General features: G+C 51.8%; 1 protein-coding gene across 1 annotated transcript in view; it reads right to left on the bottom strand.

Annotated features, from left to right (window-relative positions):
• The window catches only part of MACROD1 (MACRO domain containing 1), a 168,155-nt gene extending 155,982 nt beyond the window's left edge, over positions 1 to 12,173 (bottom strand). The window contains exon 1 of the mRNA XM_006901537.1: positions 11,876 to 12,173. Coding sequence (XP_006901599.1) covers positions 11,876 to 12,173 — 298 coding nt within the window. The remainder of the gene's footprint in view (positions 1 to 11,875) is intronic.
• Between the last annotated feature and the right edge of the window lie 2,707 nt (positions 12,174 to 14,880).

Here is a 14,880-nt window from a genome sequence, read left to right as displayed (position 1 = left end):
CCCTCAGAGTGCCTGGTGGACTCAAACGACCAACCTCTCAGTTAGCCCACCTGTGACACACGACACCACAGGGCTCCTTTTACCAAAGGTCATTTGAAAAAAGAGGGACCCTTGGAGAGATGAAGGGAACTCTGTAGCCTAGTGGTAAGAAGCTGCACTGCAATCCCAAAGGCATGCAGTTCGAATCTACCAGTTGCTTTAAGGGGGAAGGATGGGTAATCTTCTTCCTTGAGATTTACTGCCTCACAAACCCCACTGGAGGGTCAGCTATGAATTGGTTCTTATTCAACGACACACATAACGAGATGGATGACACAGTGGCTGTAACAACAGGTCAGACACAGGAACGCGTACGAGGGTGGCTCGGGAGCGGGCAGTGTTCCGTTCTGTTACCTTAAGGTAATATGTGAGTCAGAACTGACTCGATAGTACCTCGCAGCAGGGTATTATCAATTGGTTACACCGTCATCACTACCCAGGCGTCTCTGGGGGTGCAGGGATAAGTGTTCAACTATGAGCAGATGGCAGAGCTGCTGGACCCCAGCCAGAGATGTCTCAGAAGACCCGCACTACTACTCGTACCTGACCTTCCAATAAGTTTTTGGAGGCTATAAATCACACGGGAGGAGAATGCCCATCTTTCTCACTCAGAACAGCTAGTGGATTCGAACTGCCTTTGAATTAGCAATGCAACTAACGCCCTGCAGTCTAGGCCCCCAGAACCCCCTCTCAGAAAAGCCTGTGACCAGATTCTGAAAGGTCCCAGCCTGGAAAGCCCCAGGGAGCAGCTCTGCTCTGGACACTAGCGTTGTCAAGTCAGAATCAACTCAACAGCCGCTAATAACCAGATACAAGGAAGCAGGCCCACTGGGCTCAAGGGCCACAGAATAACAGTACCGACCTCTCTCTCCAACGGGGATCCAATAGAAGGTTCTAGACAAAGCAAGACCCCCTTTCAGCCAAACAAAAAGCCTACAGAGAGAGAGGAACACCAATCACATGAGGCCACAAGGACAGTATCTGCTCAAGAAACAAAGCTCAGAAAGGCAAGAAGATGGGCAAAGGGACATGGGAAACCCATGGAGGAGGTGGGACGAGTGCTGTAACACTAAGGGGATTGTAACAAATGTTTTGGAACAATATGTGTGTAACTTACTGGACGGGAAACTAGTTTGCTCTGCAAATTTTCATTCAAACCTTGATAAATTCCCCCCCCCCCCAAAAAAAAGAAACTCTCCCTGAGATGGACCAATTCAGTGGGCGCCACAGCAGGTTCAAACACACTGGCCACCAGCAGGTCTGCTGCCTGCACTGATTGAAAAGCCCCAGCCACTCGTGGACTCAGTTTCCATGGCGGCCAGGTCCACTCTGGGCTGCCCTGGACGTGACCTTCCCTTTGGGGCTGTAACCAGGCAGAGGAGGCGTCCACAGAGCGCTGGCCCCCGCGTGCAGCTCACGGGCTCCGCCTGCTGGCCTGAAGCCACATGAGCGCCGCGGCTCAGCCCTGCCTGGTTCCCTGAATGTCGGCCTCCAGCAACATACGGCCAAGACCAGAGCCTGAAGACCACAGCAGCCAGGGCTCTGATGCCATCAGAAAAACACATAGTGATAGGGGAGCAACTAGGGAAGCGGGTGGGGGAGGAACCCTCTATGGGAATGACTGTGAGAGGTATTGAGCAGACACAGGCCTCCGTCTCCCGCTCTGTCCAATGACAGCGGACCCCACGGCACCAAAGATTCTGAAAGCAGGAGCTGATGTAAGTCGTGCAAAGGGCTCCCAGCTCATGCCTGCAGTGTGAACTGAGGGGATGATTCTGCTAGAAGTCTAGTATAGCCCAGGCTACCTTCCACTCCGGCTCAAACCAGAACCACGCTTTCTGGAAGCCACTTGCTTCCTCTTCCAGGGGAATACATGGCATACATTGAACGGGCATACATTGAGCACCTCCAGCATGCGGGACCTGCATTCATTGAGCACCTGAGGCATGCAGACACTTGTGTCAGTGCCAGGACACAGCTGAGAATAAGATGTGGAATTCCTGAATCTACAGCTGAGTCAGGAGTTCGAGGCTAGCTCAGGCAGACCACCACCAAACCAGTAACTCAAATCCTGGAGGGGCTGGGGCTGGGGGAGGAAATAATAGAGAACTGGTCTGGGGTATCTGGGAGACTGATTTGACATCTGATGGATGGGAATCAGGGTGTAAGAGGAAGAGAGGTTTAGATAACCCCAGAGTTCGCATTCAGTGCTGTCAAGTACCTCATAATGACCCTACAAATAACAGATCTGAGCCCTGTCTTACCCTGCACCGTCCGTGTCATCTCCAACACACCTGGCCACTGACACTTTCTCAATCCATCTTGTTGGCTTTCTCCTCCTTTGCTGACCCTCCACCTTCCTAAGCATGCTGTCCCTCTCCAAGGAATAGCCTATCCTAACAACATGTCCAAAATATGTGAGATGAAACTTCGCCATCCTTGCCTCCAAGGAGACATCTGGTTGCACCTTCTCCAACACCTATCTGTTTGTTCTTTTGACAGTTCATGTGATATTCAGTGCTCTTCTCTAACACACATCTCAAAGGCATCGATTCTTCTCCTGTCATCCTTATTCACTGTCCAGCTCAGATCTGCAGCAGATGACTAAAAGACTGGCTTGAACTGGACACACCTTTGTCTTTAAACTAACGTCATTGCCCTTCAGGACTTTGGAAAGATCCCTATCAGCAGACTCTCCCAGTGCCACAGGAATCTGATCTCCTGACTGCTGGTTCAAAGGGCCTGCAGAGCTGCAGCTCAGCAAAGGCTCAGGAAAACTGGACAAGTAGAAAAATACGTTTTAGGGGAAGGCACTAAAGCTCCATTGGGATCATGTGGATTTGGGGTGACAGCAGGCAGGGACAGGAAGCATAGGGGCTTTTGAATCACAGCACTGACAGTGGGTTGAAAGGAGGGGCAAAGCAGCAGCAGACAGACTGAGAGCTAAGAGCATTCACAGGAGAGTGGACACCTCTGGGTGGCTTCCGGCCAACCTTTTTGTCAGAGGCTGAGCCAGAACTGTCTGCACCACCACACACGCTCATTTACAGGAAGGAAAACGTGTGGGGATCAGAAGAAACTCATTGCTGCAAACAGGGCCTCAGTTTCCCCATCTTGCAGGGTGACATCACCCCCAGACCCCCGTAGTGAGAACAAAAAGCAGGATCTACAGCCAAGCACATGCCACCTGCCACTGTAACATTCTCCCTTGTTTGGCAGGAGAGACACAGCCTTAAAGCACAAGTGAGTTTAATATTTAAAAAAAAAAAGATATAAAATATGCATTTTCATTTTCTTTCATTTTTGGAGAGGCGAGGCTGTTCCGCGGCTCAGTGAGGCAGGTGTTGTGAAATGATGTCGGCAGTCAATTTTGATGGGGAGGCCTGACCCCCGAAACGGCTTCTCCCGGCGGCTCCTGAGCTGGAGAGCCGAGCGGAGGAAGCGTCTCCGCCAAAGCCATAAAGTGCAGCCGCGGACGGGAATTCAATGATGTGTTTTAAGAAGTGTCTTTATGGCTCTTTGCAAGACGGGGCTCAGAGAGGCGCGGGCAAGCCGGGGAGCGGAGCGGGCCGTTCTGGAAGGCCAGGTGGACAGGGCTGATAACCACAGGGAACTGGGAACATGGGGTGCTGTGGACGTGGTGGCAGGGGCATTAATCACCTGTACTCATGGTCACAGCCACAGGGTCTTGTCAAAGCCCGTGTGTGTCACAGGTGGTGGGGAGACCAGAGTTTCGTTTGCCCACCGGTCCCTGCAGACAAGTGGAAGGTGCCCCCCTCGGCCCCGGTGCCCGTGGAAAATGTGCTGGCCCAGCAGTGAAATCAGATAAAACCTGGGGTGAGGTCAGTACCTGTCCTGCCTGGTGTGACCTGAGAATGGAACACGAAATCCAGGGAGGGGATGGGGCAGGAGATGCAGCCAGGGCCCATTCATGTCACAGGGAAGCCAACAAAGTAGAGTGTGAACTGAAAGGAGGTGAGAGTATGGGCCAGGGTGCCAACAAGGAAAGCCCAGTGGAGGCCCCCCACCCTCCACGGACCTAAAGAAAGAGGCCAAGACCAGCGGCATTGTGCTAATCCCAGCGCATGGGGGTCCCCCATGTTTCACAAGTATGCTCTGAAGGCTTGGACTTACTTTCTTTTTTAGCTTTATTTTGCTGTTTACATCATCCAGTCGCTTCTGGCTCCTAGTGGCCTTATTATGGGACAGAGAAGAAATGTCCCACGGGGGTTTCTGAGCTGCCATCTCTACAGACACAGACGGCCACGTCTTTCACCTGTGCAACCCTTGGGTGGGTTTGAACCACCACCAACCTTTTGTTTAGCAGCCAAAATGTCTCACCATTGCACCACCAGGGCTTCTTGCTCCATAGGGCTTTAAATGTGGAGATCTTTGAGAGGTGGATCACCAGGCCTTTTTTCCGAGGCACTTCTGTTTATATGCAAACCACTGAACTTTGTGTTAGGAGATAAGCATTTAACTGTTTGTACCTCTCACTCGGGCACTTCTCTCCAAAGACCACAGTGTACAAATCCGTCCCCAAACACATTACAAATCAAGTGCCATTGGTTCCATTTGACAAATAAGAAAACGGAGGCTCGAGGAAAGTGAAATCAGTAGTGTAAGGTCTTACTCGTGTCCAATGTTGGTTTCTGTTTCCAGAACACAGCTGTCCTCCAGAGGAGGATGAACTGAGGGGTGGGGGTCTGTGGCCCTTCCCCTAGCAGACCTGAGACCCTCCTACAATGACAGAGTCCCCAAAAGCTACAAGGGCCTGACCGGAAGTCCCACACACAAAAATATTTTCAGAGCTGACCTTGTTTCCACAATCTGCAGACAAAGAAGCATTCCTTGAAGCCCCAGAATTAAAGAAACTGAAGAAATGAACCTCTAGCCAGTGAGGCCTACTATTAAAGTCCCCTGAGATTTGCTTGCCGAGCAAGAGAATGGGTGCACACAAGCATGTTGTTGTTATGTGCCGTTGAGTCGCTTGCAACTCATAGTAACCCTATGTACAAGAGCCCTAAACGTTGCTCTATCCTGTGCCAACTTCGCTGTCTCAAACACACTCATTCCCAGCACCCTAAATGCAGAATCGATGCATCTCATCGAGGGTCTTCCTCTCCTGCACGGTCCTTCTACTCTCCCAAACATGATGTCCCTCTTCAAGGACCTCCTTGCAATATGCCTAAAGTATGTCAGACAAAGCTTCAGAATTCCTGACTCCAAGGAGCATTCTGGCTTCACCCTCTCCAGGACAACCCTGTTTGTTCTCCTAGCAGTCCATGGTATATTCAACACTCGTCTTTAGCACCACAGCTCAAAGGCAACAATTCTCCTTCTATCATCCCTAGTCACTGTCCAACTTTCTGATGCATAGCATGTAATTGCAAAGACTATAGCCCAGATCAGGCACACCTTAGTCTCCAGCCTAACGTTGTTGCTCTTTAGTACTCTTGAGACGTCCCTCACAGCTGACTTTCCCAATGCAACTTGTCTCTTGATTTCCTGGCTGCTGGTACCAAGAGTGCTGACTGTGGAGCTAAGTAAACGAAAACTGTTAACTATCTCAATCTCTTCACCATCCATACTGATGCTGCCAATTGGCCCAGTGGTGAGAATCTTTATTTTTTTTTTATGTTGAGCTTCAATCCATACAGGAGGCTGCAGTCCTTGACCTTCTGCAGCAAGCGCTTCAGGTCCTCCTCAGTTCCAGCAAGCAGGGTTGTGTCATCTGCATAACGCAGGTTGTTGATGATTCTTCCACCAATCCTGATGCCACATTTCCTCCTCGTACAGCACACAAGCATACAGGCAGAAAAATGGAGTGCCTGAGGCAAGGAAGGATTAAGCCAAATGGGCAGCCTCCTGCCAGGTGGGAGTCCTGCTGGGTGGATCGACTCCTGGCAGAAAAGCCTGCCCAGCCGCCCAGGGCTCTGCGATAAGCTCGAGCCAGTCACCCAGTGCGCCCACCCTAGAGTTACCACTCATTGTGCTGCGGCCCTAAGACTGCAGTTAAGCTTCCAGTGACTTCCAGGTCTGGGATTCCAGCTCCCTGCTGTTCTGCTTCCCCACCATAAAACTGCCACACCAGCCTTCTGACCTATCTATCCAATCAGCCTGACATGAGTTAGGTTACTGTGAGTCTATTTTCAAGAGAGAATCACCTCAGGCACAGGTAAGTGTTTGGGGAAAAAATCTTCCATTTCTTTATTCTGGCTGGTGCATCACTGGTCGTCTTCTTTATAAGCATACAGATACTATCCTATCACTGACACTTTTGTATTTTAAGGTATCTTGAAATGTTCTTTTTGATAATGAATGTGACACCATGCTTCTTCAATGGGTCATGCTTTGCATAGTAGACCACATGACTATCAGATTCAAAGTGGCCAATACCAGTCCATTTCGGCTGTGGATCATAACAAACTGTGGCTGACTCTGAGAAGAATGGGAATCCCAGAACATTTAATTGTGCTAATACGAAACCTATACTTGGACCAAGAGGCAGTAGTCAGAACAGAGCAGGGTAACACTGCATGGTTCAAAATAGGGAAGGGTGTACGCCAGGGATGCATCCTGTCTCCATACCTTTTCAACATGTATGCAGAGCAGATTATCCGAGAGGCTGGGCTCTATGAGGAGAATTGTGGCATCAGGATTGGTGGAAGATCTATTAACAATCTCCATTATGCAGATGACACAACCTTGCTTGCTGAAACTGAGGAGGACCTCATGCACTTGCTGCGAAGGGTCAAGGACTGCAGCCTTCAGTATGGACTGAGGCTCAACGTCAAGAAGACAAAGATTCTCGCCACTGGACCAATTGGCAGCGTCAGGATGGATGACGAAGAGATTGAGAGTGTTCACAGCTTCACTTTGCTCGGCTCCACAGTCAACACTCTTGGTACCAGCAGTCAGGAAATCAAAAAGCGTATCGCGATGGGAAAGTCTGCCATTAGGGACCTCTCAAAGGTACTCAGGAGCAACGGTGTCTCTCTGGAGACTAAGGTGCGCCTGATACAGGCCATGGTATTTGCAATCACTTGTTATGCATCAGAGAGTTGGACAATGACTAGGGAGGACAGAAGGAGAGTGGATGCTTTTGAGCTGTGGTGCTGGAGAAGAGTACTGAATGTACCCTGGACTGCCAGGAAAACAAATAGATTCATCTTGGAGAGGATTAAACCAAGCTGCTCCTTGGAGGCAAGGATTCTGTGGCTTCGTCTGACATACTTTGGACATGTTGCCAGGAGGGACGGGTCCTTGAAGAGGGACATCATGCTTGGGAGGGTGGAGGGACGGCACAGGAGGGGAAGACCCTCTATGAGATGGATTGATTCGGTGACTGGGGTAATCGGGATGGGTGTGTCAGAGGCGGTGCGGTTGGCGCAGGATAGAGCAGGGTTTAGAGCTGTTGTGCATAGGGTCGCTATGAGTCGGAAACGACTCGACGGCACATAACAACAACAACCAGTTTTCCAAGTTCCAATCATATTTCCATGTCCCAGTTAGACATGGATGCTGACCACTATTTCTTCTCATTTGGAGCCAGGCCACATCTGTAAATGAAGGTCCTGAAAGGCTTACTCTGCTCAAGTCATCAAGGTCAACTCTATCCAGTCACATCTTCCGCAGCCATATTCTGAGTGCCCCCCACCCCGGCACTACACCGGCCGCTGCTGTTCACTGTCACTGATCCATTGTTTTAAAAAGAAGATTGTCAGGCCTTTCTTCCTAATCTCAGTCTCAAAGTTCTGCAGAAACCTGTCCACCACAGGAGTGTCCCTCTGGATTTGAAGTACCAGTGGTAGAATTTCTCCCATCACAGCAACACAAAAGCCACAACGGTATGACAAGCTGAGAAAGCAGTGGTGGTGCAATGAAATACCATTCAACACCCAGTAGCACGGATGAATCTCACAGGTATTGAATTTAAAAAGCCAGACACACGCTACGCTTCCACCTCTATGAATTTCAAGAAGAGACAAAACTAATAAAATAGTGAGTACCTCCAGGGAATTTTGAGTGGAAAGGAGCTCAAGGAACCTTATGGGGTAATGACAATATTATCGTCTAACTATTGATCAAAGCAGTGGTTACACAGTTGGATACTGGCATTCATTCTAGCTCGTTGGCTAGAGTCAAGGTATGTGCATTTGCTGCTCTTCACTGTATAATTCAGCTCAAAGTGTAAATTTAATTTAAAAGGAGGCACTGTAAGGACGGAGGCCCAGACTCTCATAAGAAGCAGAGTCCGGCATAGGCACCCCTCTGGTGGTTTCTAACATAAACCCACTAGAAACTACAGTTGAGGATTTTGAATTCTCGTGGACTTGACTTTTCTGGAACCACTGAGGCTGGACGAACCCCTGAAACTACTGTCCCAAGATCACCTTTAAATCTTAAACTAGGAATACCCCCTTTGAAGTCTTCATAAAGCCAAGTTAGAGTTTAATAGTCAGAAACATCTTCTTTGAGCATTATGCTATTTTTTTTAAGATCTATGTGGGATCAAATTGACAACAGCAACTCAGAAGATGAAGCAGGAACTCCGGAAGGCAGTGAGCTATGTTCATGAGGGAGAAGTGACTCAGAAAAAGGTGAAGAATGTAATCAGAGTAACTCAGCTGTGCATATATGAACCTTAATTGGTGGGGAGTCCCCGAAAGAGGGGGCTCCGTGAATCTCCAAAGTCACATCTCTGTGGTGAAAGAGGAGCAGTCTCCTCTCCAGCAATTCACAGCCTCGGGAACCCCGCTGGAGCAGGTTCCAACCCCAGGGCAATGAGTTTGAACTTGGTATGTTTTGCTGTGTCTATTCTCAACTACAACAAGAAGCAAATTTTTTTAAATGTTTCCACTAATTCTTAGCAACTCTTCCCCTCAGAAGGTGGAGGCCAAAGTAACCTCCCTTTGAGTTTGGACTAGACTTCCTGACTGGATATGAAGCTCTAGAAAACAGGACAGGGACAGTGTCTCTGAATACGAAGCCACAGAGAGACGCTTGGCTTGTCTCAGTCTTGTCTCAGTCTCCTCGCTCTCCCTCTCTTGGACCACATGCTCTAGAGGAAGCCAGCTGCCACACTGTAACAACACACACAGCCCTGTGTGGAGGGACCCCGCGGTGAAGAACAGAAGCCTCCAGCCCACAGTCACTTTATGGGAGGGAGCCACGCTGGAAATACATACTCTGGCCCTAATTAAACCCCAAGAAGCTCTGAGAGTATATTAAGTTACAGGTTGTGCTGGATAACCAGGTGGTCCACAGTTGGAACCCACCAACTGCTCCACAGGAAGATGAGGCAATCTCCTCCCATTGAGATTTACAGCCTCAGAATCCCAGGGGAGGGTTGCCACAGTCAGAACTGACCTGAGTCAGGGTGTCCTCAAACCTCAGCTGACTGCATGACGGGTAGAAGCCCTGAGCTAAGCTACTCCAATTCTTAAGTCTCAAAAACTGTGAGATGAGAAGGATTTGTTAGGGAGCTCTGGTGGCCTAGTGGCAAGAAGCTGCACTGCAATCCCAGAGGTGCACAGTTCAAACCCACCAGATGCTCCGGTGGAGAAGGAGGGGCAGTCTCCTCCTGTACCAATCAGATCTGATTTGACTGTACACACACACAAAAAAAAATTATATTAAAAAAAAAAAGGAAGAAGGATTTGCTGTTTTAAGCTGTGAAATGTTGAGGTCATTCTCATCACACAACGATGGAACTCAAAAACATACCCCATGTTTCCGTCCCACAAGCCTGCGGGAGAACCTCACACGCAGGGCTAACGCAGGCCATAATCGTTATCCAGTCAGGTTCCTGGGACATGGGGCCTGAAGGTGGTGGAGCCGGTGGCAGCTGGTTCGCTCAGCCAAGGCCCGCTCCCCAGACCTGGCTGTTACCTGGCAGTGGCTCAGGAATGGTCCGGAATGCCACTTCCCCCCTCAGAGGCCACCCTGACCTCCCCGCTCAGGCAGCCCCATCAGCCATTCTATGCGGTTTCTGTTTTAGCTCCTTCCCAGCACTGACTGCACTACCTGACATTGTCTCATTTATTTGGCCAATTTTCCCTGTTTCTTCCCATTAGACTTCAAACACCATGAGGCCAAGGCTAATTCCCCAGCCCTAGAGCTGTGCTAGCCACACACAAGACAGCGGATCAAAATCTGCTGAATGAATGAATGACTAGAAACCATAGCTCCAAAAAGAAAGTAACCACCCACTGCAGTGACACCACTGTCACCAAGTCATGGCAGGCACAGTCCAACACATGAGGTCTGTGGTTTCCAGTGGCACCAAGGCATGGGCCATGGGCAGTGATGGTTCAGTGACAGAAGTCACATCTTCTGTGTGAGAGACCCAGGTTGGACTCCTGGCCAAGGCATTTTCTGGGCCGCCACCACCAGTCTATCAGCAGAGGCGTGTGTGTTGCTGAACAGGCTTCGAGGTTAAGGTGACAAGGAGGAAAGTTCGGGAACTTCTGGAAATCAGCAGATAGAAAAAAAAACAACACAAACTCTATGGCCCATCATGGTCGGATCCACAGCCCACCGTGGAGACAGTGGAGGACCCGGCAGTGGCTAGTCTTTCTTTCATGTAAGGGGATGAGGGGACTTGACGGCTAACAAGAACTGGGGTTAAAGAGTTGAATTCTAGAAACAGCAGCACATGGAAAACAGCGACCTGGGCCCTTTTCCACTTCTCATTGCCAGCGCCCTGGGGTGTTGCTCTCTGCTCAGAGAGGGGGAAAAGCAATGCTGTTTCTGGGGCTGGTGATAACTTCCCCTGTCAGGGGTGTTGCCAGCCCCTCCACCTTCACTCTGTCCCCGTTCGGGGCCAACCCTGAGGGAATAACAAGTGCTTTCTGTCCCACCTTCACCATCAGAGCAGGCAACTCCCTGCCAGAGGTAAACCACCACAGCTTCACACCCCAGGCTCTCTGCTCTCTGCCCTGGCCCCACAGCTCTGCCCCACCAGTCGCACCCACTCCACCTCCAAGGCCCAGCCAATGAGCTGCCTGCCTTGCGCTTTTGAAAGTTAATCAAGCCGGGAAGAGCCACAGGCGCTGGGGACAGGCCTTGAAAAGCAGGGGCAGCTGGCCGCCAAACCAGGCTATTTAGGGCTCTTGAAGTCCCTCCCATCCTGGGACTCCTGTCCCCAGGGATTCGTGCCCCCCTCCCCCCCCCCACTCCTGCCCAGTCTGGCGGTGAGAGGGGGCCATGTGAATGCAGAAACTTCTGGAAGGTAGAAGTGATTGCTCTCCCAACTCCTCCTGCACTTGGTGTCCTCCAGGAAGGGGGCAGACTGCTTTTACAGGGCTGGCTGCCAGCGGGGAGGGCATTAGGGCAACATGCCACGTGCTGGGAGGCAGGCTGTGTGGGGGCAGGTCCTGCGGAGGCCTGAGCGGGAAAAGTCACTCCACAAGGCTATTTGTCCCCAACAGGTGGGACTCCAGGCCCAAAGCTGTCCCCGGCCACTCAGCCTCAAGTGCTACCATTTAAGAAATAGTATTGTGCAAAGTCCAACGGTTCAGGATCTCAAGCCGGCTCTGCCACAAACTCCACGTGACCTTGGGCAAATCAGGTCAGGCACTGGGCCTCAGTTTCCTTCCTGGATGACCTCTGGGGTGCCCTGTAGTCACTGATTCAGGCCAACAGAGTTAAGATGTCCTCCTCACACTGCCCTTGTCTGAAGACCAAGCTCAGGTCTAAGGTGAAGTAGACAGGACCTATGGCGGCGTGGTTGTACATGGGTGGTCTCTATGGAGCACGTGAGACCTCAACTTCCCCAGGTCTTGGGTAGGAAGAGGTCGCCCTCGCGCACCTCCCTCCTGCCTACACTTACATTTTGCCGCCTTCCAGTCGGTGGAGGTGCTCAGGTCCACCTTCGCCGCCATGGCCAGGGGGGCCCAGGTGCGCACCCCAGCTCTCCGCCCCACGGCCGCCGCCCCCCAAGCTCCAACTCCCGCTAGGGTCCGCACGAGGAGACCGTACGAGCCCAGGGACGCCAAGGGGCTGCACGCACTGCTGCGGGGCCTCCTGGCACCCGCCGAGGGGCCGGGCCGGGGGCGCGGGGCGACCAGCAGCTGCCCCGCCGCGCGCAGTGGTGCCAGGCGGCCGGCCACTCGGCTCTGCAGAGACATGAGCGGGCGGCGCGGGGCGGCTCCCCGCCCACTTGGACTCTATTTACGGTGCTCGGGAGAGGCTCTCCCTTATTTACTCGGGGACCGGGTGGCGTGTGCCAGCCCGCGGCGACCTGCTCCGAGCCGGCCGGCTGCGCGGCCAGAAAGCCCGGGCGCACCGCTGGGCACCCTGGAACTTGTAGTCCGGGCCGCCGAGGGGCTCCCCCGCACTTGCAGGCACACGTGCGCGCCCCCAGCGCCGGGCTCGCTCAGGGGGGCGCCGCCGCCCAGAGCCCCGCCTCTGTCACTTTGGGCGCCGGGGGTGGGGGTAGAGGGTGGCCTGGCCCTCGCCTCGCCTCTCTCCGCGCAGAGGCCTCGGTGGCCGCTCACTTCCTGCCCAGCAACCCGGCCGCGCGGCCTGGGAGCCCCGGAGCCTCCGCGCTCCGGCATCTCCTGCGTCTCCGCGTGGGTCGGCGCGCCGGGCGCCGGGAACCGAGCTCAGGGCTCTAGGCGGCCCCAGGTGCTTCGCAGTCCCCGCCCAGCAGCTCTGTCCGCCGGGAGCCAGCACGCACCCCACCCCATCTCTGGTCCCAAGCGGGACTAGGGGTGAGGAACGGCGGGAACTGGTACGTCCAGTTCATCGACTTTGTCTCAGGACGCCTCCAAAGGATGGGCGGCAAGTGTGGACAAAGTGGAATTGAAAGGAAGAAAAAAAAAAGCAAAATCCAAGTGGCCCTCTCCGGTGGAAGAGTTGGCGTGATTTGGAGGTTTTTTTAGGTTTTTATCTCCCCTTCCTCCTAATGTTGTTAACAAAGACTGTTAGGACCTAGTGGATAAGGAGTTGTCCTGCCAAACCAAAGTCACATAGTCCAAATCCAGCGTTTGCTCTGCGGAAGATAGTGGGACAATCTCCTGTGCGATTTACTGCCACGGATAACAGAGAAGTATCCGCCGGGAATCAGTGCCAACTTGATGGCACATAACAAAGAGGTTGTAATTTTTTGCGTAAATAATTTTGTGTTTTCTATGCTATTCCTATCTGATACATAGAGTAATATTTTCAGTGCATGAGAACAGACAGGGCAGGGTTTCAAAAGAGGTGCCAGCTCCCTATTAGCTTTGCCACCTGAGACTAGCTTTGTGGGCTGTGAATTAAGAGGCTCGGGGTACAGCTGTTTGCAAACCTGCTCCGTGTTAGGCAATAACCCAGGGTGGAGCTAGAGGGGAGACTGAGCAGGTGAGGGCGTCAGTTAGAGAGATCCATCAAGTGGACGGGAAGACCTGGAGATATTCAGCGCGTTGAACATTTGGTAACACAGAATCACAGCAGCATTTGTCCAAGAATAAGTCTAGGCAGGGAGAGGATGGAGGGATGGACAGAGGCAAGAACTGTTGAGAGATCACGGGCAGAGTGATAGTATGATGTGGGGATGGTAATCAGTGTCATAAAATATGGATGAGTGGATGGACAGAACACCAGTCAGCTCTGTAAAATTACACTCAAATTATAAACAAGTAACTCAGCTCATTGGCATTGAGTCAGAACTGACCCTCCAGGTTTTTAGAGGCTGGAACTCAGGAGAATATTGCTCATTTTCTCCCTCGGAGCAGCTGGTGGATTCAAACCACTTGTCTTTGCGTTGGCAGTGCAACACCTTACCCACTAGGCCACTTGCTGTTATGTATGGTCAAGTCCCTCGTGACTCATAGCGACCTTATGTACAACAGCTCTGAACCCTGCCAATTTCATTATCTCCGACACACCTACCCCCATTACCCTAGTCATTGAGTCACTAGCGGCCCTCAAATCACAATACAAAATAAAAAAAATTTAAAAAAAAACTAATGAGGGAGTGTGAACAGGAATCAATGGAATGGGAAGTGGACAGCAAGTAGCCAGGGTGTGAGCAGCGTAGGTGTCAAGTCCACGGGCCCCAGACTTCCCAGGGTCATTGACACCTGCACTCTCTCCACAGAGAGGTTGCAGGACTGCAGAGCGGGGCCTGGAGTTGGTGGACACTGGCTTGTCCTGACTGCGCCCTCACCTCACACCTGCCGCCTCTGCAGCCACTCAGCAGCCATGCAGAACAGCCAGACCTCCCCCAGGGCAGTGACCATTCCCACCAGAACGCTCCGAGGACACGGGGACTTGAGCTCACCTGCTTTGTACATGTCCTCAGGAAAGACCCATCGCTGGAAAAGGCCATCTCGTTTGGTCAAGTGGACAACTGGAAATGGGGGCAGCCATGAGCTCATCACCAAGTAGGTTCAAACATGCCATAGTCATGGAAGCGGCACAGGACAGAATGGCTCGGAGGCCCAGCCAACTCAATGAACCATAACAACCATCAGGAGCCAGGAGGTCCTCATTGTGCTGACGGTTAAGCTTCAGCAGCTGATCAGAAGTTTAAGTGTTTCAGTCTACCCGGAAGCACCACAGAAGAAAGGCCTGGCCACCTGCTTCTGTCTGTTCTGACACACGTGGAGTCACCATGAGTTAAGGGTTGTTTCTTGTTAAAGGTAGGTGTTGTGTGGTCCATTGGCTCATCATTCACTCTCAATGGCCCAGGGAGATGATACTCCTCAGCTGGACACTGTAAGGTCACAGGGTGGTGAACCAGAGCCCACCGGGGACCAGCGCTGTCTGGTCTCCATGTGTCAGAAGATAATTATGTCAATGTTACTAATCCAGGAAATGGAGCTTGTGTATTTTTGTTGTTGTTGTTGT

The sequence above is a fragment of the Elephantulus edwardii genome, unplaced genomic scaffold, assembly GCF_000299155.1.
Source record: "Elephantulus edwardii isolate Elephantulus edwardi_28Jun2011 unplaced genomic scaffold, EleEdw1.0 scaffold00328, whole genome shotgun sequence".
Lineage (NCBI taxonomy): Eukaryota > Metazoa > Chordata > Mammalia > Macroscelidea > Macroscelididae > Elephantulus > Elephantulus edwardii.
The sequence above is the reverse complement of the archived record's forward strand: the minus strand, read 5'-3'. Positions and strand labels throughout refer to the sequence as shown.